Raw genomic sequence first — 27912 nt, forward strand, 5'->3', positions numbered from 1 at the left:
AAAATTGCTGGTTTAGTCGTCTAAAACATGGATGCCGAGAGTTCTATACTGGAGGTTCACTGTCATCCTAGAGTATTTGATGGATTCAGATTCAAACTGTAAAAAAAAAAGAATCTTGCAGCGTGTTGCCTTTGAGCACTAACACACATATTCATACATAACCATTCATTTTGTATATATATAGAGAGAGAGATCTGCAGTTATATGGAATGATAGAAATACCTTCAATTACATCGGATGGAATCATGTGACATATATTTCACAAATTCTTCTAGATGGAGGAGATTCTGTTTGGAGTATGGAATGCTCGACGGGGGGAGCATTTAGATGATGTCAGATTTCTGTACAGTAAAACAGCACACATAAAAACATGAGGACATTGAAATAAAAATATCCCACGCTGATTGTGATGTTCAAAATGTCCTTCAATTCTTTTTCTCAATTCCAGAAGGGTTTAGAGGCAGGGCTGCTGCCTGTTGTTTTCCTTCCCCCACTACACAGTAGTTTCATTCTTCCAGGGTCCAGTGCGTATATTCCCTGTGCTGTCTGAGGTGTACAGGAGTCCTTCGTGTAGCCCCCCTTTTAGAATCCCATTCTGATTGGGTGGGTTCTGGGGGTAGGATTGTCTGCGCGGGGCGTGCATCTCCAGGTGGTGATGTGCCGCCGTCGGGTCCTCCTCGGCCACTTTGCCGCAGCCGCACAGGAAGATGCCCGTGTCGCCTGCCTCTGCCGGGCACAGCGAAGGGAGGAGGTCTGCCTTGGCACAGCAGATGTGCCTGTGGCAGGGGTTGTGGCACGCCAGCGCCTCGGTAGCTGCCGCGGCGTGGCACGTGTGATGCCCGTCGTGGTGGCCTTCGTGGGCCAGATGTGGGCAGATGTGGGCGTGCCGCTCGTGTGTGCTGTGGGGGCTGTCGGTGTGCGAGCTGTGCACGCTGCCTCCGTCCACGCTGGAGGGGATGTGGTAGGCGTACTCCCTCTCGCCCCCTGCTCCGCAAGTGCCGGCCCCGGCCCGGCGGCTGAAGTGACGGCTTTTAGTCCTGGTGCTGCTCTTTAGGCAGGGGTGCAACTGGATCCCTGGCCTGTAGCCCTCGGGGTCTGGGTGCAGGAGAACGTGAGTCGCTGCGGGCTCCTGCTCCATCAGCTGCTGGCTGTGAAGGGCGGCGCAACACGGCGTCACCGGGGCCAGACACGTCACATGGTTTTGCGAGGACGGAAGGGCAGCATGCTTACAGTGACCTAACGTGCCGTGACCGCAGCTCATCACGGCTTTTCCCTGACATGGTGAGTCATGGTGGCAGTGGCTGTGACCGTGGCTGTGCCCGGGGGTATCTCCATTCACGTTAACCTTGGGCCGGGCCTGAGCTGGCCCGTGGGCGCCAGAACAAGCGTTGGCTTGTCGTCCGGGGCAACAGGAGCACCAGCAATGCCAGACATCATCCCGCTTGGCACAGTGATGGATGAGGATGAAGAGGCCAAGGGTGACGGAGAAGGCACCGTAGAGGCAGCTGAAGATCATATCCAGGAAGTGGCCTTGGGTCACGGCCAGTGCGCCGAATGTCCAGGTGGCTAAGAACAGGAAAAGGGTAAAGGCCGCAGTTCGTAGCTGGGCCTTGAAGGAGTGCTCGTTGGCCAGCAGCGCGGGGTTGATGGGGATGCCCGGGCAGCCGGCCGGGCAGTGACTCCCGCCAGGCGGAGCCGTCAGAGCTCCGGGCTCGGCTCCCTGGTGACAGTGGGTCGGCACATCGATGGCGGCCAGCCTCTGCTGCTCATCCGTCAGCTGCTTGAGCTCATACTTCTTCTCGGGGTGTCGCCGCAGCTGGATGAAGGTGCACAGGAAGTAGACACATGTCACCAGGAAGATGAAGGCCGCTGGGCCGAAGAAGGCCCCCAGGCTGGGCTCCCAGGCCATCCAGCAGCTGCAACACACATCAACACCAGGGTTTTTCAATAATTCATACTCGTTTTTACAAATGAACTGAACATTACAAACTCCGCTTAAATGTACTTATTTTAAATTGATCCCATGGCACATATAAAAGCATAATGGTGGAGGTGAGTGTGATTTGCGTCTTTATATGTCATCTTTGGATAACGACATGTAATTTGGTTTTAAAGAGGTTTCTCTTCGGAAATGATTTCACTACCTAATCATGAAAGCACTTTGTTTTGATGTGTCATTCAACCTGAAAAGTGAAAGCAAATCCAGGACTTACTATGGCGCCTGCTCCCCGCTGCCATAGTTGTCGAAACTGACGGCTGCCGTGACCCCGCAGATGATGAGGGGCACTCCACCGCTGACTAAATAAAAGCTGTGAGGAGATAGAGGCACACACGGAGAGAGGGAGAGAAGAAGAAACGGTGAGAATAAGTTTGGCATTTACAAATCCTGTATCTCACATCTGGAGTACACAAAAGCACACTGTCAAAAAACATGACTGAGAAATAACACGAGACACACAAGAGAAAGATAACAATCAAAGGATCCGAACAACGTGACAGACACGAGATTATAGACGGGTGCAGAGGATGAAGCTCTGACCACAAGTTGCTCTGGTTTTTCTAAACTTAAGGATCAAACCATGACACTGAGAAACTGACATAGTTGTCAGATATCATTTCTAGACTTGTCTCCGATATGACAATTCCCCAAAAAAGACAAATCTGATCACTGACGATTTAGCTGCTGAGCTTTTCACGGTGTTTGTCATCACACTCTCAGGGTGCAAAATTTTGTGATGAAAACAAGTCTGTTTCCTGTCGATAAAGGCATTTGTCAGCACTGATTGTTGCAATTTACAGCATCTGCTGTTTACAACAGCACAGGAGATGTGAAAAGAAAATCTGGAGTCGGAGCCAGAAGGAGTTGAGAGTAAATCTAGGGGCTCATCGAGCATTAGAGAGTTCTGACTTTTTACTGTTACTGAGTAAAGCCTTGCATTTTGAAGTTGTATCCGCAAGTTGGGATTCTTTTTCTTGCACCATGCAGACTGCAGGTCTCGTATCAGAGGAACCAAGAAACAAAACATACTGTGTTTACTGTGTTGGTGCTGTGTGATGTTTCAGGTCCCTGCAAATAAGTCAGCTTGATATTTATGGGTGGAGGGGTGGTGGTGGGTGGTGCAGAGGCAGCTGCAGTAAGCTTTAGCCTTACAACAGAGACACACTGGTTTCGATTGGGCCGAGGGTGCACCGCAGAATGGCTTTCTTTTCATTTTGGCGCACATGTTAACAGATAAGAGCGCCAACACTTCCTGTAGTTCAGCTGCGGTTCCCATCAAATTATCTTTCACAAAGGTTTACATTTGTATCTGTCTGAATATACATCTACTGTGTGTTGTCAATTGTGAATTATGTGTTGAGCCTGTCAAAAGGGGAATTTCTGTCACTTGGGACAGACAATGAAGTGTGTCCGTCCGTCCATCCATCCATCCCTCCATCCATCCATCCATCTATATCACAAACATAAATATTTGCAGCCTTTCCTTTTGCTTTCCGGCTTTATATTTCTTGGATGGATATGAGAGGATGGTTATTTCATCCTTTGTTTACACAAAATTCGTTGTGAATTTTAAAGCGAATGACGCAAATTTCACATCCTCGTGTGCATTGCATTGACTTTATACTTTATTGTGCAGGAAAATCTGTTTTGCAGTTGGTGTTAGAACCGTCAGAATTATTTGACTCGGCCAAGACAACAACTGAAAAACATGTGTGTTGTTTCAGATCCCTGTGCGAGATGACGTAAGAACATGTAACATATAAAGGTCAGTTGAAGCAAAAGTGGATCCACGAGTCTTGTAATGCGAAAAATATTTGGAACTCTCTGACCAGATGATCCTACGTTTTCTTTGGCCAGAGTGACAGTACTCTTCCAGAACTCTACTGTAGCCTTGACAACAAAACTACTTAAAGCTCTCAATTATTAGATTGTGCAAAACAAGGTAAAAATATATTGTGATGCTTCCTTTGGAACAGGCAGGTAGCTGAACAACAACACTCATGTCATGACATATGTCACGAGCTATAAGAATTCAAGGCAGAAATGAAGCGAATCCTCAGCTGCTCCCTCTCTGCACCCCCCCCCCCTTGTCCTCTGCACTGTCATCTACTTTCCTATAAAACACTATGCTATTTCCTCCTTCTTCCTGTTCAATTTCAACCTCTGTCACCGCTCTAACCTCTCCGTCTTCCTCCATCTTCATCTTCGGTTTGCTCTCTTTCCTCCCCTGCCCTCTCTCCCTTCCTCTCTCTCCCTCGCTCCCAATCTGTCCTCCGTCACGCAGCGGCCGTCCCAAAAATTCAATTACAATCAAGATGTTTGTCTGGGCTGTTCGGTGGAGGGGTGGTTCGGCGGTTGGGGGGGGGGGCTGGAGGGGGCTGGCGGCGGTGGTGGCGGCATTACTGGCCTGTCACTGCCTCTGAGTGGAACAGTTCCCTCAGGGACCCTCCTCCAACAGAAAGCCATTTACACACCCGTCAGCCAGATAAGCATAAATGAGAAGAGCGAGTGCATGTTAAAGCATTCTGCGCTTTATAGCACTCATTCTGCTTTCAGCCTGTAGGAGATCCTCCCAGTGCTTCCTGCAGACCTGTGCCTGAGATAACATATGTTGCATACATGCAAAATAATGTAAAGCATGTACGATCAAATGACACTCTACATGCTTCTCTGTTTCTAAACAATAAGCACCTCCTTCGCATTAAAAATTCCTTCCCCTTGCAGGAACATACACACAAATCTTGCACACTTTGAAGCACACTCTTTTTTTGGGGGTTGGCCATTCTATTAAAAAAAGGGCCTTCAAACTCTGACAGAATGGCTGTGTATGCAGAGTTGTGCTTTGGAGTGAGTTTAGGAACAGTAATCATCTGATATAAATAGACCCTGAAGTGCCTTTCAGCCGGCAGCTCCACTGACTCCCCTCCCGTCCTCGCTGCTCTGCTTTCTCCACTGTCCTCTGTTCGGTGACTATGGGCTGTCCTCTCCCTGGACTCGCACCAGGATATTCATAGCACAGCTCGGGACAAGTGATGGCCCCATAGTTCCCGCACCGGGCATAGGCTTATGGGAACAACTGCACTATGCAATGGCAACAGACACATACACTGCAGATTTTAGACTAAGGTGAGTACCTTAGTCTAAAATCTGCAGTTCTGAAAGTCCTTTTATATCACTGCTGTTATACACAGAGACCTCGCTCAGGACTGTAATTAACATCCAACCTGAGTGATCCCATTACAAGTGGTCAGTGCAGCTGTGTGGTCTGGTCAGGTCTGAACGCACCCCAATGGGTCCTGAGATCAGATCACCAAATTCAGAGGAATGCATATGGCCACATTTTTTTAGGCTGTGTGGACACAAATATGGCCTGGGCCACATATATCATCTGACATCTGCAGTTTTGGAATGAACCAGCCATATTGTTATGGTTCTCAGTGTCCATACATTGATCGCACTGACCACCACATAATGATTGATACCGTTCTTGAATTCATAACAGTTTGGGGCCGTGTCTCGTGATGGAGTGAGATTATTCAACACAACAACATGTGTCCACGTTTCCGTTATTAAAGCCCCTGCAAGGAACTTTTCATTTTTTTTGATTTTGGTGCCTTTTAGGCAGATTTCCACCGTCTCCTATCGTAATAACCTCGGCCGGGCCAGCAAATGTTTTTGCTGTGGAAGAAGTGACAAAAAGACACACAGCTGTTTGAGAGATGCATAGCCATGAGATGACTACTATGACAACTTTAATATGACAGCATTATAATTTTGTTTTAGTACTGTTCATCCTCCTCACCTTCAAGGCCCTTAATAATATGGCGCCTTTTTACCTTAAAGAGATGTTAGTAACCTTATCAACCAGCTAGAGCACTCCGATCCCAGAATTCAGGTTTACTTGTCGTCCCTAAAGTCTCTAAAAGTAGAGTAGGAGCCAGAGCTTTCAGCCATCAAGCCCCACTCCTGTGGAATAATCTCTCACTTTCAGTTCTGGAAGCAGACACGATCTGTTCATTTAAGAGTAGACTCAAAACCTTTCTTTTTGATAAAGCTTATAGTTAGAGCTAATTAGTGCGGCAGAAAGTAACTCGTCCTACGTTCCAAAATAGGAAGCGTTTAGTTTAAAAAGGCATTGATAAAAGAGGTATTGATGTCTGATCTACTGAGTGGGCCACATGGTTTTCATCGTACTACCATACAAACCAGTAGCCAGTCAGATTTACCTTGAGCCTCAGTGTAGCCTCAAGTTCGGCCTGTTTCATTGATTACATGGCAAAAACCCCTGATGACGCTAAGACGCAGAGGGAATTTATGACACATATCTAATTTGCTGTTGTAGGTCACAAAGAGGCAGCTTCATAACCAATTAAAAACTCCTTGTATGACATTTAACATAAGCTACACATCAAGTCCGGTTGTACTGCTACCATCTTATCATATATGAACTAAATAGAGGCCACATGTACCTGGAACTCATCACATACGAGTTGAGAGGCAAGAATACAACATCTGTTTGTCTGGTTCGTAGGAGGTGTACTACGCAACCAAGCTGAGAGAAACACTAGATGAAGCTGCTGTTGTATCTAGGCTACACAATATATCTTAATACAGCAGTCCACATTTCAACTGTTACAAATTGGTAAAATCTTTCTTCATAGCTGCACACATACATTCATACATTCATTCATTCAGTCCCTCCTGACTCCGCTTTTTCTCTTTCCCTCTCTATGTATCTCTCTCCCTCACACACACACACACACACACACACACACACACGCACACACACACGGACACACACAGACACAGTAGCCAGGTGTGAACATATGTACTTAACACTGTCCACTTGTTATCAGATCTCTCAGGGTGGATGTTAATACCGAGTCTGAACAGGTCCAGAGTGAAGCTGCCTTGCTTAGAATAAACCAGGGAAATTAGCTACCCCGGCTCCGAAGGTAAAATTATTTACCCTCCCACACCTCTAAAGCTCCATAATGGGCTAATTTATCACATTGGGCTAATACAATATTTTTTTGTAAAATGTGGGGGTGGTGCAGTGGTGGACTGAGCCAAAGTAGCTGCTGCAAGCTGTAGCCTTGTAGTTAATTGACAGATATGAGAGTGGTGTCAGACTTCTCATGTGGCTCAGAAGAAAATTACTGTGTGTTTCCCAAAATGTCAAATTATTTCATGTAGCAGTCTAGTATATTAATTTCATTCTCTCTGTGGAGTGGTGATGAGACTTTTGTGATTTCAGAGGGATATTACACCTCACAAGACCATTTCATTTTTTAATAGACGTATTTCATAATTCAAATAACACAGCCCCTAACACAGCCATTACTACTTTGAGAGACGACTCTATGAAAACTTAATCCAAACCAAGAGACAGTATCTATGTAAGGTCTTCATCATCCGTTTCCTCAACTGCACTATTTAACAATTGAATTTGCATGTTTGCATTTAAGAGTATATACTTCTAAAGAGGAAGGCTTTTGTTTATTTAAAGGTCTCAGTGTGTAAGATTTAGGTGAAAGGCGATATATTGTCAGATATTGAATATAAAATAATGTTTGTGATGTTTTTACTATAGTGTGTGATTAAATTTGGAACCAAATTGTACAAATTGTTGTTTTCTTCACCCTAAAATGGGGATCGGCAGTGGGCCCTCTCTGCAGAGGACACCATGTTTGTTAGTTCAGGGGTCACTAAATCCCACAGAGAGAGATTCTACAAAAAAGGGGAGGGTTGGGTCAAGATCTGCACCCACCACACCAGGTCATCAGAATCTGAATTTGAATGTTTGCATTTAATAGTTTATCATTCTAAAGCGGAAGGCTTTTGTTTATTTAAAAGTCGCAGTGTTTAAGATTTAGGTGAAAGGGGTTCTATTGTCAGATATTGAAAATAAAATAATGTTTGTGATGTTTTCACTAGTGTGTGATCAAATTTGTAACCAAATTGTACAAATTGTAGTTTTCTTCAGCCTAAAATGGGGATCGGCAGTGGGCCTTCTCTTCAGAGGACGCCATGTTTGTTAGTTCAGGGGTCACTAAATTCCACAGAGAGAGATTCTACAAAAAAGGGGAGGGTTGGGTCAAGATCTGCACCCACCACACCAGCTGAGTGTCAGTTAATAGCCTGATCGGAGGCGTCTCACGCTAAGCAGATTTCTGACAAAGGTCAGCATGATGGTCTGCTGGATATGCCTTCAGATACAGCCAGGGGATGCAGGGACAGGGGTGGAGAGGTAGATGAGCAGGTATAGGTTGGTTGTTTGGAAAGGAGGGGAGGAGGAGGATGCTCAGAGGAGGAGGATGCTCAGAGGAGGAGGATGCTCAGAGGAGAAATTGATTTGTTTCCAGCTGCTAAGTCTCACTGCATGAGCCTGTCTGACGGGGAGCATTACAGTCAATCACTGTGGATCAACTTGACTGCCGCGCCACAGGATCCCTCCGCCTGGCCCCCCGACAAATGATCTCATTCACAAGCAGTGCATGATGGGAAAACCTCAAGAGCGCTTCCCATAAACCCGCGCCTTCCTCATCCCCCCCGAGTCACGCAGGTGTCTGAAGATTTTGGGTTTGCAAGGAAAGTGCTGCTTATGGGTTGAGGGGATCCTTATCTGATACGGGGACCTTATCCTCAGTGACTCTTCAGGAATACATTATTGGGCAGACTCCAGTTTTAATAATGTCAGACGTATGATGTCGCTCGCTTATGCATTTTTATAGATATTAGTTCCAGGTGGAATCAGTGATAAATGTCCATGTGATTGCTGCGGGTGTCGAAATAATCATCTCAAACAGCCGACAGACAGACACTGTTAAAAGCAAGTCATATATTCCAGTGGGGTTCATATCAAGTGCAGCCTCGCATGTATAAATCATTTTCTTGTGTGGGGTCGTTCACTTCATGTTCTTCCAAATATTCCATCAAATTGCCGGAAATTTGGGCAACCGAGCCCCAGCTTGATGTTTTCCAACAGCTTAAAGGAAATGGCTCACTGAATAAAAGATTAAAGGACAAACAGGCATTTGTGACGGTGCACCTTCTGTGTGCCTCCGTGTCCCTGCTCTCAAACCTTCCCCCCCTAACTAACAGGATTTTCTTTCCACATCTGGAGTGTGAGCTCTGCGGCACGGTTGCAATGTGCAGCGGAGCTCACACAGCACCTTCTCACCGCAGAGGAAGAGCACTGCATGGGTCCAAAAGCTGATCCTCTTAAATATGCCCACATTTCCTGAGTCAGCAGGACAGGAATGAAATGGAGAATGTTTGAGGGGAGAGGAAATAAAAAGACAAAAAGCTGAAAATCAATCTGTTGTGTTCACAGATAAAGTTAACCGGTTAACCGACACTTCTCATATGGGCTCAACCTGTCACACTGTGTTTGTCTCAGATTCTTCAAACAACCCTTTCCCTTCCCTTCATGCGTTCACAGCTCTACCTCATCTCTACCTCTGCTCAACCACATCCCATCATCCTCCCACCATCATCCCTACCTGCAATTATTTATCTTCCTTCCGTCATCCTTTTATCCTCCTTCCCTCATCCATGCATCCTCCTTCTCTCATCCTTACCCTCATTCCTTCATCCTCCTTCACTCATCTCTTCACCTCAACCACTTCACTCAACATCCAATATATCAATTTCCATTCAAACCTTTTAAATCACTTGTTGGTAGGGCGTGGTCCCAGCTAAGGAAATGGGAATTAAATGAGTCAAAAAGGCTAAACACATTTGGCTCATTAGCCTCTCCATGAGTTGTGATAATCAAAGTTGTAGTTATACAGATATTTTTAAGCTGTTGGCTTCTTCTTCATTCCTCCGCTTCCTGACGTTTATTGGTTTTACAGTACAGGGTTGTGTGAAGTCTCAAAAACAGAATAACTGAGCCAAACATTTACTACAGACCCAGATCAGCTATTCTGGGCAAGAATGTGTATTATATGCGTGTGTTATATCTTTTGGAAAACTGCAGTATCTAACCTACAAAGAAATGACGCATCGACAGACGAAAAGCATCGGTTCCCAACGTTTTCTCTCCGACACACATCTCTATCAGACGAGCTCAACACCAGGTCAGGCTTAGATGTGTTCATTTCAAATGATTTTACATTACTTCAGTTGCATTTGAACTCCTATTTTCCCCTCCATTTAGAAAAAACTCCCAAAGCCACACAACCCTAATAGATAAAGCTGTCCAGACAATGACCACAAACATTGACTATAAATGCTCAAACAAGCATGCCAGGCCAATATCTGTATATGTGTATGATTCTTATCCATAAAATCTACATTAAAGATCTATCAAATACCAGAGGACAACCTTATGAGCATGCTCAGTGAGCTTATTCTCCTGCCAACCAGACTACAGCTGTCATTGTTGTTATTGTTGCACATTACAAAAAACAACGATGGACAAGCGCTTTGTTTTACATTTGCACACAGATACACATAAACCAAAGTGTTTGAAAATCTGCACAAAAATCTTTGTTACAGTAACTTGAAATGCGGTTTACGTGTGGACGAGAGGCTCCAGCGCAGAGAAAAGTTTGTTTTGCAAAATATCTGCATCAGTGAGGACAGGACCTAAGGCTCCCTGTGACTCAGCTGTGGCTTTATTTAAAGTGCTTCTGTTAAACGTCATGCGAATCTAAAAATAGTTGGATGACAAGACAAGATCTGCAGGGGAAGAAGGAAAACACTGCCCACTGGTATTGATGAGTCAGCGGTAACGATAAAATGATCAGATGTGTTATGTATTGAGAGCATGTTGACCATCAGTGAAGCAATGCGTCACCAGCTGGAGCTTCTGAGCTAAACAGGCCTCAAATCAGAAATCGGACTGATTAAAAGGAATTCACTCAACATCACTGGCATTTATCAGCCTCATTTTCACATTAAGTGAATCATTACCAATCAAAACCTGCACTTGTCCCCTCGAGGTGGACAGTGACTCCGATTAAAAATGTAATTTCTCAACATGAGCAAACTTGTGAGACGTCCACAAGGAGAGCCAACCATTACAAAGAGGAAGACCTGACAGCTACGTCACCACAGAGTGAACGAAGCCAGCGGCTTGAAGGGATGCAAACTAGCTGTGGATGTCTCCGCAGATAAACAATGCAATAACTCCTCTGTGTAAAGCTACTGTTGTCCTCTAGAAGAAAGCAAGAAGCAGCAAACACCTGACAAAGTACAGAAGCTCAAGCATAAATCAACAGAGGCACAAATATGCATGTTCTAAAACCCTCAGTGGAGGACACACACACCTCTGCACAGGTCAGCCAGAGAGGAGAAAGTGACCCTATAACAGATATGAGTGAACTCACTCTTCACTCGTGATGTCTGCAATTTGTCTTTGGAGAAAAGATAATCTATATAAGTATATAAATGTAAATTATTGTAGGCCGACCCATGTGTGATTTGGATTGCCTTTTATTTCCCCTGAGTATTTCCATTTAGCCTCAATATACTATTGAACATGTTGTAATATTTATATACTTTCATTTGACAACTATACAATAATTGTGAGGACTACTTTTGAAATATTAAACCAGTGGTTGCTCAATCCATGTGTTAGACGCAATTTTCCCTTTACACTAATATTGATACAATTTTACAACACGTAAACAATTGAGGTGAAACAAAAGAAAACTAAGAATATTTAGAAGAGCATTAAATGTTGGGGTGGAAATATATAAATATGCAAAATGTTAGAGATAAAAAAAAGGAAAATAAAATAAAATTTGAAAATTATCAAAAATAGTCAGCGAGACAAGAGTGAGAAGAAAGACTTTGTAAAGTAAAAGTTTTTAAAAAAGTGACAAAGAGATGAAACTTAATTTTGACCCAATACTCTGAGAACGAACACTTAGAAAAATGTGTCTTTGAGAGGGATTTAAAAGAGGATGAGGCTCTCGCCAGTCAGGTCTTAGGGGAGGTTGTTCTTCAGAGTGGGTCTGGGCACCCTCTGCCCTCGGGCGAGACTGTGGACAGGCAAGGCTTAGATAATGTTTGATGGAGCAGGGAGATAAACCCCTGGCACATTTCACAAAAAGAGCAAAGATTTAGCCAAAAAAGTATATTTTTTCATCCTCCCCAGTTTATCATCTGAAGACCCCCCTAGGTTAATCTTCGAAGGGGGGTCGACCTCTAGGTCTGGAACCAATGGACAACTAGACTGCACTGTATATAAAGTAGGTAGAACTAACAGCAAAGGGCTGCTCACACTCTTATACATCATCAATATAATAATCATATACACATATGATGCAAACCTGTGCCCGTCCAGTCCATCAAAGCTTAGCACAGGACACGACCCCTTACCCGTTATTATCACCAAGTCAAATCCAAACCCGGCGACATAGTCCTTCACAAAAAAACAAATCCTTGCGGCTGACTAGATTTCGAGTTACTTTATTTAAATGTATAAATACTGCACCATTACTGAAATATCTGATTTCTCCAGAAATAAAGAATGTGTAATTTAACCACTTCCTACATGAGTTCAGTTAATTCTCACCCCATACCTGTGCCTATGGATTAATATATTTGTTATTTTTTGGCGAACATCTTTCATAGGTTACAGTACACATCGGGTACTCTACATACATCTTACACACTGGGTCAGGTCAGGCATTGACCAAAATAGCGAGTAAATAATTTTGCAGAAGCAAACTGGTCCTTGGCCTCTGATGATACTCACACAGCAAGCAGCAATGACAGTGCAAGACTGATCAACAAACACACACACACACACACCGACACAAAATACATACACACATCTTTTTTATGTTCTATTCCATTTTGGATGCAGTCAAGGTTGAGGAGGGTGGTTTGTGCTTACCTCAACAGGGGCTGTTTAGGGGGCGGAGGCGGGTCACCATCTTGGCTCTGTGGAGGCTTTTTGGTCACCTGTTTATAAATGTTCCTCGCCGTCACCCCGAGCCACAGCATGGTCGACAGAGACGAGTAGTGCAGCACGACCCCGACCTGAGACGGGAGCAGACAGAGGGCGCATTAAGTTTCATTCGTTTGACTTTTAGGAACTTTTTGCTAATATATACAGTAAAGTGTGCCACTGAAAACTCTCAAGACTTGACTCAGGGAATAATAGTTAACTCAGGGAATATATGCTCAGCATCAATGTCACTCCAAGGGTGTTTCCGTAGACGTTTTCCTTCAAGACCTGAAAGGTTTGTGTTATCGTTCACAGGAAGACAATAGTACAAGAATGGAAAGGCAGGTTCAAAAAGTGCTATTGAATCATCAAGGTTGTCTCGGATGAGAGCGTTATGGTGATACTGAGAAGCTCCTTATCAGCTGAGTTAGAGGACACAAGCACCGTGAATAGCAAATGTGAATATAAATGATAGTCACATCGACAACTATCAGTGCGTGATTGTTTTCCAGAATGCACTGTACACATATCTCTGCTCCTCTTTGTTTTAATATTCATGAATGATGTTTGAATAGGGAAACTGATCCGACTCTGTTTAAAGGCTTTGCCAGCTAATAAAAAGGCAGCGGGGAGATGAGAGTTGCAGAAAAAGGAGGAGTGGAAGGGAAAATGGTTGGAGGGAGAAAATTAATTCTCTCCACCTTAGTCAATCTGCTCATGATGTACTGGAAACCTGAGATACCCAATCAAATTGTTTCTCTGCTGCCTGATAGGCCTGGGGACCGAGGCAAGTCTACCAGGGTCCAGATGCTAATTGGAAGTGTCCTTGAGCTGGTTATAGAGAGCAGGGAGCGGATGGTAAGTCAATCACTGCTGCAGAGTGTGCAGACCACAGAGCTTCATTAGCGCCAGGAACAGACAGAGAAGAAGTGTGTTGGTAATATGGAAATAAGAGGAGAACAGGGGGTGGCAAAGGAAGGGGGTCGTACGCTACAGTCTGCAGGAATAAGACAGGACAGCCATGCCATCAAGCACAGTACTAATATATCAGTAACCTATTTAACCCAATTTTATCTCCTTAATAAGTTTTGATAATCAGAATCTTCATAGTATCATCTTGTGTTGAAGAGGTTTGAGTGGTGTCGCCACTTTAGTTTGAAAAGCTGCTTATTTCTTGGGTGCAGTCCTGGATGTATCACAGGAAGTGGTCACATGACTTAATCCCTGTCTACACAACTGTGGTCATTTTTATATAGATTTTTTCCCCCTGTGTTTAAAAAGAAAAATCTCAATCTACACGACCTACATCTGACATAATGTATCCGTCCAGATGAGAAGCCAAAACTTTAAAACAGGGATCAAGGGCCAGTAGGTGGCGATAAAGTCTACAATAATGATCTGTCAAATAGTAATATTGGGTGAGGCCGACACCTGTGAACGCTGGTAATGTGGTGCAGTGATGCTAAATATAGATGCAAACTTGTAATCAGAAGTAGCAGAGCTAAACAAACACAGAGAAACTGGTATTAACTCTCACTGTTGTTGTGTCTGGCTCATGCTCATTACACAGAGCAACGGTGGGCCTGCATGAAGTAAACTGTGATGTCATCATTTCCAAAACAGTCTGTTTTACATTTACACACAGATACACAGAAACTAGAGTTTTTGGGAAATCTCTCTCTCTCATACATATACATACATACACACATATGTATGTATGTATGTTTGTAAGTATAACCTGCAGCACATAAGCCTAAAAGCCTTTATAGTTGAATTGGCGGTAGTCTCTTGGTAATAATTAAATATTCCTTCCACTGACTTTTTAACCAAAATTCTTAAAAGCATTATGAATCCTCCATCAGACATCCAATCAATATCATTTAACATCATAAGTACATACCTGAGGAAAAAAAATGTGGGTTAAAGTTATGTCTAGATAAGACCTATAATTAATTAACTCATGTATATGATTAGTTCAATCTTCTACACATAGTCTGACTCTGGTGATTTTCTTCTCCTATCTGCTGTGTGCCTTCGCCTGATGTGCTTTGTGTTTGTAGAGAATCTGGGTAAATACATCATTTCAGTCAGTGATTGGATCAGTGAACAGCACAAGGACCACGCAGTGAACAAAACAGGAGCTGGAAACAGCCTCTAACATCTCCAATCAGGGCGTCCCCACAGCTTCTGTTACCTCCAACTCACTCTTTCATCACTGAGGGCGTCAATGATGCATGAAGAAATCAAACTGCACAGCCAAAAATTCACGATATTCGTTTTGCACATGATCCGACAAGACAAAGATGTTATAATCAATACAAGTCAAATCCTAATATCATCAGTGTGAGGAGACAGAATATAAACTTCACGGCTTGATGAACCTTTTTATGCAAACTGTCCTCGAGCAGGACATGGATCTGTGGGCCACATTATTGTTATGTCATTACAATACAGCACATAGTATGTATTGTAATGGCATAATACAACACAGAAATATAACAATATGAAAACAAGGTGTTTAAATTCCTGTTCAATTCCCATTTGGAGAAAATGTTCCAATCAATTTTTAAAATCCTATTTTTTCCTTCTGTAAACTTTTGGTGACCGACAAAAATCTGATTTGATAAAAATACTTATTCTCTCATCTGAGTCTCTTTTGAGTTTGGGGGCTTCAGGCAACAAACAGGTTCCTCTACCTTATTAATGGAGCTTGTTAGAGCCTGACAGCTGGAAAACCTTTTTCTTCTGTTATTTTTTTTATCTACCTTCATTTATAATACACTTTTTAGTTAAATATCAATCAGATAGAGAAGTAAAGTACAGTGTATTTTGTAGTTCAGAGGAAAATACAACATTATCATCACAAAAGCATCAGGTCTCTGAGTGAAACTTGGCTTGGTGTGTTAACAGCAGTCATACAAAGCATTTCAGAGGGTTTTTTGTACTTCCATTCTTATTGGAAACCTTTTCATCATCATTTTCTTTTGATGAATCGAAACTCTCAATGTGTGTGTGTGTGTGTTTAAAGTCAGGATCAAATAAACACCTTCATTATTTTAGTGAGAAAATAAATGTGAAGTTTAACAATGATCTACTTAAGACGTTGCCTTACAATATTTATCAAATTACTTTGTTTTAATGCTGTGGTGTGTTTTTTCCATCAGTTGCAACCTACAGTGCATTAGGATCCAGCATCACAGACACGCAACAGTCTAACATGAAATGTTCTGCTCTGATTCAACCAGACAATAATGCAGACAGAAGAAGACAGAGGGACACAGAAGGATACAATGCACATAGAGAGTATTCATACATCACAGCATGTATGATGGTTACAGAGTAAAAAGGTAACAGTACAAAAACAGTAGCAGAGAGATCAGAACAGAACTGAACGCTGTAAGTGGGAATAGGGCAGGTGTGGGTGTGAGTGATCATTGACTACGAATCTGACTTTGGCTCTGCAGCAAAGTGGACACACTCATAAATATCTACCAGATCATGTCTGATTTTTTAATAAAGATCCATGAATCAATCTTTGGGAAATCAATGAAAACGTTGAAAAAAACTCCTGGAACCTCCCCTAATCCAGATCCACTCAAAATTTGAATTGGTTCATCCCTGACTCATACCACATCCTTCCACCAAGGTTTGGGTTAATCTCGTTTTTGCGTAATCCTGTGAATAAACAGCAAACTAGACTAATGCACTGTCTCGCCATGTTAAAATTAAAAAAAAGATAAATCCTGAGTCTGAACCAAGTTTAATGGATTATTTGCTGACTCATACCCTATCCTTCCTATCCTTTTTTGCTAGTTTTCCCGCTAACTTTCACACAAACAAACATACAAACCAACAAACAAACATACGTAACATCCTTGGCAGAGGTGATAATCTGAGGGACAATACTTTCACTGCCCTGGTGGTTCAGAGGCTTATAAAGCATATCGCTCTTTAAAAAACTGAGTTGCTCACTCGATCGTTCAGTCCTGCTCGCCAATTAAAATACTCGTGTGTCTAACTTGATTGAACGTGCAGCAAATCCTCTCCTGCATTTCTTTTTTCTTCTTCAGTGATGTTCATAGAGAATGGCATTTTTCAGCTTGTGTGTTTGTGACAGTTTCTGTGAAGAGAAACACTCTGAGACCAATTGTTTCACCAACTTAAGCATATGTTGAAAGTGCTGCATTCAAAAGGGCCTCCAAGCTGTCTTCTGTCGACATATTCATTATATCAGCTCCCTACTGTTTTGGATGCATAAGTAACCAGACTACGGGAAGCCTTTTAGATGTGGGCAAATGAGCTCAGGAACACTCAAATTGGACCCAATGAAAGTACAAAGCAAATCACTGCAGATACTGTAATGTCTAGATTCCTTTTTCCTTCTCGCCAGCGTTCACTGTCACAACTAATTTCACTAATGAGGAAGTCCTCTGTATATAATATTTAAGCTGACAGCCGGATGTAACCTCATATATGGGTCACATTCTTTGCCAAGTTTCTGGCTAAATAGTTTATTTAACGCTGGTCACACTGACTGAAGTGAAACGAGTAATCCAAATCCTGATTGTCTGAGGTAAGATGAGGTGAGGCGAGTGGAAACAAGGATACTCTCTCTCGTCGTTTGGCTGTGATGTAATGTGACAGCTGGGGTGTTGCTCGAGTCAATGACAGGGCAAGCCTCGTCGGAAGAAAAGACAGAAATAGAGATTAGAGATGACTTTGACTTTGGGGCAATAAAGATATCGGATGCTGCATAGCGACAGCGCCATAGTGGGCGGGGGAGGCGGCGCTAAGATGGAAGAGTGGTATAGTCCAGGATGCAGGATGGTAAGGGAGGAGGCCGAGGGACGGAGAGTGCATGCTTGATGTGCTGTGAGAGCTGCCACAGCTAGTTTCAGAGCTGCTTGGAGGGAGAGCAGGTACTTACGTGTCCCCCTGGGAGCAGAGAAGGTGGGTGCATGTGTGTGTGTATAGGAGGGAAGGTAGGGAGACTGAGGGGAGCACTGAGAACTCAGTGTGTGTGTGAGCATTTGAACGAGTATTTGTGAGCATCGTGTGTGATCACACATTTCCTCAAGCACTCCTGTAATTATCCCAAACTGTGTCTGGTGGGGCCTGCCTCCATCCCAGTGGAACAGCAGACAATCTGGGCTCCCGACCAACTCTGCCGAGAGTTATCCTGTTAACTGCGATTGGCTGAAGGAGGAAACAGCACAAATATATTCAACGGCCCTGGGATAAAATTAGATAAATGCATGAATGCTAAAGTGAAAGCGCAAGACCAGGGCCAAATAAAGTTGCATGGCTCTTCCAGCGATCCCTGCACTGACGCTGCTACACAAGCAGACTTGAGTTAGATTCATGGGCTCTGCGTTAATGATATACTTTGAGGGGTTTTTAAGTTATGATTGATGAATTTATTAATTGCAAATAAATGAGCCAAAAGCATTTTTCATGTCATGTTTTATAGATCAGGAGTAAATGAATTAAAAGAAGAACTCTTTGCCATGTTGTGAAATCCTTTAAGCTAAAAAAACTCTGATGAACAGTTCAATGAACCACACCAGAACGCATTGATTAACAGCTGATTAGAATAAATAACTGCATTTAATATTTTACTTGTGGTAGAAGGCTCTTTAAATAAGGATTTTTGTCAAGGATTTACCTTCTGGTCAGTGTTTTACCTCTAATATCATTGGTTGTTCATGGTCTAATAATTAGTAGCAGCTTCTTAATAATTTCCTTGAATTTGTCTATAAGGCATTGAAGACAGAATTGAAATAAGAAACAAATACTGTGCAAGTTTTCATCTGTGTATATGTTTTGTATATATGACAAATACATATACAAAGATGAAAACTTGCAAAGTATTTGTGTGGCAGCATATACAAACTAATGTATATGCTGCCACACTGGGGTCAGCTCAGGTGTTAGGTATAATGTTTTCAGTCTATCCATCCATCCATCCAATTCGTGTGACTGCAATATCGAAGGAACCCCTGGAAATTCACTTGTATTCAAAGATGAAATTATTGAATTTGGGGGTTCGATTACTATAGTACAATAGTAGTATAGTTGTTAACTATAGTATCCGATGAAGCTGTTAATGTGATGTTTAAAGGTGGAGAGCCGTTGAGTGAGGAAAGCTGCCTGTCATGACAATCACCAGGCGTTCTATGTCAGTTGCAGTTCAGGTGGAGGACTCTCGACGGCTGCGACACATGTGGTGACTTCCTTCACACCCTTTCTTTCACCGAGCCTCCCGCTTGGCAACTCAGGCAAAGCCGCCTGGCATGAAATATGACTTGTAGCATTTCAGTATGCAGAGTCTTTACCCTGTGTAATAAGGGGCCACCTGAAGTGCTTCTGACAGCAGAGGAGGCAGCCGAGTCCCCAGCATGCTGCAGCTCACAATAAAAAGGAGCGAACGGGATCCACTGATACAAACAGAGAGTGAGTGAAGACGGCTGAAGCTGTGAGCGTAAAGCAGAGAAGACGTGTGCATCAATCTCCTCACTGCATACTGTATATTCGCTTCCCCCCCCCCCTGCTGAGGTGAGCCTGACAGTGGAGGATGCTCTGCTCCAGCTTGTGTCTCATGCTCACTACCTGAACAGGTCCAGCTATCAATCAATGGGAACAGAAATCCACCAGGACCATACGACTTCCCAGGCACGTGGTAAAGCCAGAGAAGACACATATTACAGTTTATCCTCACTCTCTCACTCTTTTTGACAGCGGCTGTTATCCTGGCACAGGTGTGAACTATACCTCAGTGTGACAGGAGTAAATCGAACAGAGCCAATATGTGGAATGAGGATCACTTTCTGTATCCTGACGCTCACTTCCGTGGGGGCCGTGCTATAAATGGAAGGTGGACTGCACTTACATAGCACTGTTCCAATGACCACTCAAAGTGCTTTATCCCACAGTCAACCAGTCACACACTCACACAGCCTGTGACTGGAAGCTATTAAGGGACATTGCCGTCAGCCTTTTTCGTTAGAATGCGTCCGGAGTTCTACTTGCTGGCCTAAACTTCTTGAGTATGTTAACATATTCCTGTGTCATTTAATTTGTGTCGGAGCTGAAGTTATATGATCACATCTGACCACAGGATTGTGTTAGAATAAACAGTGATAACCTCCGAAGACATCCTCACCCTTGTCTGACTCTTCTGGGCTCTCACTGCTGCCTTGTTTGGTCTGGACCTTCAGACTTTTCAGTTTAGCCCTAACCAAAATATGAGGTGTGAAAGGTTCATGATTCGGACCAACAAATACAAGTTTAGATCGGATCAAACAAAAACCTGGATTGGATTGTCTGCAGTGTGAAAACAAATCTTTTGGGATACTTTGGATTTTTGGACCAACTGCAGGAAGTTGAGACATCATTAAACAGAAAAAGGAGAAACAGAAACAAAGGCGGCTCGCAGGATGCTATAGTAGTCTTCACCTGCGACTATATAATGTTTGAATTACGAGGATGTCAATTTAGCTGTTTGCTGTAACAAGGACATGAAGCCTGGTTCTGACCCTGGTCACGCCTTTCAGCAGTAAAAATGCATATTCTATACATAAATGCACACAGCGCTCCACCTCTTCAGTTACAGTTATACACATATAATCATATATGCATTTCATATCCTCCTTTTTTGTATTAAAGCTGAAAATGGTGAGGTGCCAGCAAACGAAGCATTTCTCTGACCTGTATCCAAATTTAACCTGACATCCCAAATCTCCATGTCCCTCCACGGGTCTCACTCTCTCATGCATAACCATGGGCTGCAGGGACAGAGGCATCATCCATGTGACCACACAGTGAGTGCAAGTGGTGAGAAAATCAAACTGCAGCGACAAAACTCTCCGCCTGCATCACACGACGGGGCCCGCTGTCGCAATTACCGTGATCCAGAGAGACTCCAGAAAACCCCTTTTGTTCCATGTCTGTGTAAAATATATTCTGCAGACTAAAAGTTCACAATGTTGACAGTTTCTCTTTGCCATTCCGCTGAGAGCTGAAGCAACGTAGATGTCTGTATTTAAACAAGATGGATGAGAAGTTTTGGAGGTCAACGTAAACTCAACACACACTCACAGAATGAAGATCATAGTCTAAAACAGGACAAAGAGTCTACATCCACATCCATGATTAGCAGGTATAGAGTTTCTAATTTCCATTGACCAAATTTCTCATAGTAGTATGTTAACATGTGCTTATTAGGAATTAAATAGAAAGTACCCTACAGCTGGGATGGGAATGGCATTCATTTTTGGACAAATCTACATTTAGACAAAAGAATGGTGCCACATTAAGTCAGGTGATGATCAAGATGAACACAACTCAACCGAAGGAATGGCAACCAATCTAATAGTCCTAGATTTAGCCCTCTGAAAGCCACAATTGTCAACCTCCTAGGCTTTATATATAGATGGACAACATGTCTCCACTTCCTTCAACTATCCAGAAATACAGCTAAAATATCCTGGACATGAACGCTGCCATATTGTGAACATGGTGTCATTTGAAGCCAGAGTCCACGCAGTTGTGATCAAATGATGGTAGCAAGGGCCTGCTCAACCAATTAGTCTCAGCTGTCAATCACTGTGTTTCCTCCCTGTTCATATAGCATCAAATAACTAATTCAAACCAAACCTACTGGAAAAATGAACACTTGAGGAAGCAGGGTGTATTAACCGCAGCCAACCACCAGGGTACCATCAAGAGTATTTGGCTTCCCCTTTTGTTGGCCGTCTTATCGTTACAGTCCATGCTCAACATCATGGTGGTGTCAGAGGACCTTTCACATACACCATTACTTGAACTGTAAGTATTTGGACCAAATCTCTATGATGAGAAACTGTAGTTCCAAACTGAAATAAGTGAAAGCTTGACATGCTGTTGGCACAGGATAACACAGGGCATCGCCCAAAGCAGTAGGGTTTATCCTGTGGGGACCATGAATCACATGATAACTAATCCAATAGCTGCTGAGATATGCTACTATGGGTTGTATCCACATTTGTGGACATGGATTGCTGAGAACTTTAATGCCAGACATATGCCAGCATCATGCATACCATGGGGACACACCACTGAGCCTTTGTTGAACAATTACATATAACCAGTGCATGTTTCTATCTTTCAGTTATTAGTGAATATACATTAACTGTAAAGATGACAATTGAAGGGGAAAAAAAACATTTACAAAAGATTAAAAGGACAAACAAACTGATTAAACACATATACTGTATATAGTGACAAAACAGCAAAAGAGAGTGATGCACAACACCCACAGTAACCCTGGGCAACAAAAGAGAACACAGTCAGACAACAGAGGGACAGGGAGCAAATGTATTCATGAAGAAAACGCCTGACTCACCAGAGCTCATTGTGTCAACACTTCAGTGACAGAGTGACCAGACCATACGTGCCGCTGAAGCATGAAAGACACATAGGGCTGGACTACTCTACAACCACATATTGCACTCAGTGCCAACACCTCAATAGACATTCATAATCAATTTTCAGAAAAGCTTTAAGACTGGGACGAATGAAAAGGGAATGCACTTACTGCTTGACAGATGATGGGGTATTTGATTCGATTGATGCCGCCGGCAAACACGGCGAAGGTCAGAGCCGTGTGGAAACAGAAGTTGAGAAGCATATGCCATCCCTTCCGACTGATGCGGATTGAGCTGCCATGAAAGACCAAGAATCAAAAAATTAGCAGGTACATACCCCACAGTGTTTCGTCATAAACTAAAATCTTACTGAGCCTCATTGTTCAAGGTCTATTACCCATCAGCCAATTTGGGTAAGATTTAAGCCACTCTTTAAGAAGGCCTGCATAAATTGCCCTTTTCTTTTACCTTGCTGCTGCCATATAGATTAACAACCACAGAGGCCAGGAGCACTGCTCATAGAGCGTGTGGCACAAAACAGGCCTGGATGAACTCCACTGTCGATGCCTGAGCTGAATAACATAATATCTTAACGTAAAGTGAAAAGCTTTAATTGACTAAACTTTAAAAAGTACGGTGATAATTCACACTAAATATTTCAGTCAACATAATCCTATTGATTTTACATAAACTGTCTTCAAAATAAAAGCAAACTATTTAGCAGAGTTAGGTATACAGTACTATTAATAATCATAATAGGTCATTTTCATTTTTTACCACATCAAAACAGTGCAATATTGTGATTAATTATGAGTCAGGGACAAATATTTAAACTTGGGAGCATCATCATCATCATCATCATCATCATCATCATCATCATCATCATCATCATCATCATCATCATCATCATCATCATCATCATCATCATCATCATCATCATCATCATCATCATCGCCAATCACACACACAGAATGACTCATGGTCAAACCACATTCACTCTTAATAGTTAACTGTCACATCACAACATCACAACAACAACCTCCACATAATATTTCCTTTGTCACTCACTCAATCAAATTTATGAAAAGCAACAGGAGCATTCAAAGATGTATTCCCCTTCAGTATAAGAGATAGTTTGAGAGATCAGTTGGGAAGTGGTTACGGGATAAATTGTTTAAAATCTCCCGACAACGAAGGGAAAATGATGAAAAATGTTCTTCCAGAGACTCGGCTTGAAGATGCTGCGGCTTTGCAAAGGTCAAACTCTGCACGGTGAAAGATACTGTAGCTTACGAGGGACCAGAATTCTTCTCCTCTGTTAAGCTGGCAACATTTCCAACAAACTGTGCTATCTTTGTTTCAGAAGAAAAAAAATATGAGAAAAGACTGCATTCTTTATATGTCTGAATAAAGAATATAGTCCTCAGACAAAAGACTACTCACAGAGTCTAGTAAGAACTCATTGTTTCATTCAGTGTACAATCTTCTTACACTGCTCTTTCACTCTTTTTCAAACATACAGTAGTGGTGTATGCATTCAAATAGGAATCCCTCTGCTGGTTTGATGGTGGAATCAAAAGAGATTGCTTCCAGTTGACTGGGCCAATTGAAGTTTTTTACAATGTAAAACTATGCACTCATATCCACTTTGTGAAATATGGCATCAGCCAGGGCGCTAGGCAGCCCTAGGCAGGGCACTTAACCCACATTACGTCTTTCCATCAAGCAGTTAGAAAACAGAATAAATAGGTCAGACAATATCAGCGTGCAGCGTTGTACCGTGTGCATTAACACACCATCGATTCTTTTAATTACTTTCCCATGTCAGCTCCCTCCTTTTAATCTATACAGTCACTGTCACCGATTTAAATTATATAACTAACCCTGTGCTGGAAATCTCCACTCCCCAAAATGGAGGAGCGGAGCCCCGGCTGCACGTGAGCCAACTGTAGATGAAGCAGCGGCTCAGCAGTGAGCTATGAGGCGTGTTTGGGGGCCGGGCGCCGCTGCTCCGGGGCGAGAGGAGGGAGAGTTAGAGCCGCGGCTGTCCATGCCTCTGCAGCGGCCCAGGTACGGGACTCCTTCCAGCGACTGGGGCCATAAATCAGGCCAGCTCCTGACCTCCCTGGAAGGGGGTTTTCATAGGCTCTGCTCTGGGCTTTCATTGGGTCAAGTACATTAACCTGGCAACCCTCCACATCCCCATCTCCCAGAGGGTATGGGGGAGGGGCGAGGGGGGATAAAACTGTTCGCTGGCTGCATCTGCTCCCTCACCTGCACCTGCTGCTGAGCCAACTGTAAGGGACAATAAAGCCATGGAGGGTATATACTAACACATAATACTATGGGCACAATCAGCTGAGGAATTTCATCAGTGAATGTTCCAAACATGCTCAAAATTCCCATCAACCATCGGGAGCAGCACTGTTAAATGTAGAGATGGAAGCAGTTGCACGCTAGGAATGATGGCGAGCAGGATGTAACGTTGCAGTAAGGCTGGGGCTCTATGGTTAGAATCAATAACGTGATATTGTGTTACTTGGAGACAACACAAACCTATAAACATGACGTATTATTGTCTCATAAAGTTGTTATGAACATAACTAGAAACAGTTGCCTAGTTACAGATCCAGTAGATGTAGTAACAGTAGAAGCGGGAATAGGACTCAGTGGAGTGAACACCTCGGGCCAACAGATTCTTTAAATTCAACCAAGCGGCACCATATTGTTCACACTCTTAGATATCAGTCCCTTCAACAGGCCTTTCTTCAAGATCTATGAATTATTCCTTTCGACACAAATGAAAAGTGTAAAAAAAGGGTAATGTCATAGGAGGTGATATACATATCCTAAGTCAGCCCATTTGTGTGGATGTGTGCAAACATTTTACGGATTCTTTCTTGACCCCATGTCTCATCCTTCCACCAAATTCCTTGGAACTCTGTTCAGTAGTTTTTGCACAAACAGACAGGGATAAAAAAAAGAATCCTCTTTGGTGGAGGTAATGTTATGAGTCACGTTTCTGCCTCCAGTCTAAGATAAGTGAGGTGAAGGTTTCTGGGTCTGTGTCTTGTATTTTAAGTTCAGCTTTGGTCTCCACCAACTCAAATTGACTGTTTTCGTCTGATATTTGGAACATTCTGCAGCTGGAAGCTGCACTGATAAGAGCTGTGAGACCGACACAAAGACTAAATCAGCCTCCTGTGTTCTTATGTCCACTTTTTTCACTGAACATATGTTGGCAGCCATTATTAACCAAACACGCCTGAGGCTGCTCCCTGTAATTAAAGGCTTGATGATGGTTGAGTCCTGTGACAATATATAAAGTGTGAAACAAAGAAAACAAAATGCTCTTTTCTTTTTTCATTTCTGATGTTTTTCCTCTTCCTTCGGGATCAATTACAATTCATTTTAGGTTTCACCACATGTATTTAATTTTTTTGTTGTTATAATAATTGTCCCTTTAACAAGACTTCTTAGTGGATTTATCCTTGGTGTACATCAATAATTACTCGAAAAAATTCAGTAACTGCAAATACAGAACTACATGAATGAGAGTGTTTCCCAATTTGATTACTTGTGACACACATTGCACCAGTGGATTCACTGGGTTCAAATCTTTGGGGTTCAGAGACTTGATACCCACCACTATGTTCTCCCGAACTTGCCGTCTGACAAAGAACCAAATGCTGAGTCAGCACATTAATGCCTGTGTTTAAGTGTCAGCGAGCTGAAGTGAGAAAGTGACAAATTCGAACATGCACTCCATCCTGGGCCTGTTCTTCGAGCACCCTCCCTCGAGTTCTGCCCGTTTAACACATAGTGCCGGTGCTTCGCAGCTTGGATACTGTCAGTCATGTAGAGTGATACTACAAAACTGGAGTGTTACTAAACAGAGATGTGTTGTGGAGCTGAGGAGTGCGTGGAGGGAGGTGTGGAAGAGGAGGATGAGCTGGAGTTTGTTCATATGAGCGTCACTGAAAGAAGAAAGAAACCCTCCAACCCTCCCCTGTGAGAGAGAGACACCCAGAAGCTCCATAAAGGCTGGTTCTCGCTCCAGTTTGGTCCAGAGTTAATGTCCTTTTGCTTTGAGCATCTCTCGGTAATAAATGTTTATGTTTACGTAAGGATGCTGGCTATGATCAGGTTTTTGAAGTATTCTGTTTATGGGTTTGCAATGAAGAACATCAAATCCTGGTTTCTGAAACCTGGATAATCCATTAGCAGGTTTAAAGAAACCTGGATATGTTAGCTGGAGCCCTCTGGTGCATGTTTATCCAGGTCCCACATCATTCTCTGCCATGCTCACAGATGTGTCATCTCTGTTGATGTGGCATCAACTCTGCGGTATCAAAGTAAATGACATAATGATGATCAGAACAATGACATAAAGGGAACATCTGACAACAGATCATAAACTGAATTGTAGTTCTCTTTTTTTCCATTAGCTGTGATGAGATGAAGAGGCTAATTCCAGCAGACTGGCAAATCCAGAAGAGTTCAGACAGCCAAAAGGTTTTTGTGCAACAGTGAAGGTAACACAGTCAATCCAGAAATAAGCAGCTGTTCAGGAATTAAGACACAGCTGCAGGCAGAGGATCATAAACCTGGATTCTGTTATGATTATCTATGCAGGGATATGAATCACGTTTCTCATTTTGTATAATCACCACTACACAAATATGATCTACATCAGGAACTGAATTTGTAACTTTATCATGTAACCCCTAGTTATTTTGTATCCTCTACTGACACTACAAAATATAAACGCTTTTTTTTTATGGTTTGAGTCCTGTGTGCCATTGTCTTTAAATGTTTGTTTGGATATTCTTACTTCTGAATATCCTTTTCAGTTTCTGTGATTTCTCTGTGTGCACGTGGAGCTGCAGTTGCATGTCCTTTTATGGCCATTGGCGGGGAGTTGACCTATTCTAATTAGAAACATAAAAAGTCACGGCATTCATCTATTTAAGAAGACAGGTGCAATTCTTCAGTTTAAGAACGTGTCATGAATCTGACTGAGTTTTCTTAGGAAAGAACAATTTTAAGAAGATATTGGTGAACGAGGTCAAATGTTATTCTCTGGTATTTAACGGATCGTTGATGTTGAATTTTTCACCACCAACTGGCCCAGAATTCTTGTTGGACTGTTTGTAGCAATTTCTGTGTTTCTCGTCTGGACAGAAATTTTAAATGTTAAATGAAGGCTGTGCAGAAGGAGAATTTGTATTAAATGGAGAGTAAAATATCCATGAGTAGTTTAGACAAAGCCAATGTCCATGAATACATTTGGCCAAACAGCAACAGGGCATCAATGCATGGACATACAGTATGTGTAAAAAACTATTTCCCATTTCACCAATGGGTTAAGTGTTGTAATATAATATATATATTTCCATGCAAAACGTTTTAAGATGCTAGATCTTAAATTGCAACATAAATCATGTACCTCAGTTTGTAAGATGTCTGACAGTCTAGTAAAATACTGTTAAAATAGCCATTTTATTTATATATTTATATCTTTCAACAACAAATCCATACTCACGAATTATCTGATAACCACGTTTCTTTACAACCATTACAGTTTAGCATCTATAACA

The 27912-nt window shown here is 42.7% G+C and overlaps 1 protein-coding gene across 1 annotated transcript in view; it reads right to left on the reverse strand.

Annotated features, from left to right (window-relative positions):
- Positions 1–253: 253 nt before the first annotated feature.
- The window catches only part of LOC133020680 (adhesion G protein-coupled receptor A3), a 183590-nt gene continuing 155931 nt past the window's right edge, over positions 254–27912 (reverse strand). Inside the window, exons 16-19 of the mRNA XM_061087349.1 lie at positions 22483–22606; positions 12855–13000; positions 2214–2309; positions 254–1916 (exon numbers count right to left, since the gene is read on the reverse strand). Coding sequence (XP_060943332.1) covers positions 494–1916; positions 2214–2309; positions 12855–13000; positions 22483–22606 — 1789 coding nt within the window. The 3' untranslated portion in view covers positions 254–493. The remainder of the gene's footprint in view (positions 1917–2213; positions 2310–12854; positions 13001–22482; positions 22607–27912) is intronic.

The sequence above is a fragment of the Limanda limanda genome, chromosome 15 (assembly GCF_963576545.1).
Source record: "Limanda limanda chromosome 15, fLimLim1.1, whole genome shotgun sequence".
In the NCBI taxonomy this organism is placed as follows: Eukaryota; Metazoa; Chordata; class Actinopteri; order Pleuronectiformes; family Pleuronectidae; genus Limanda; species Limanda limanda.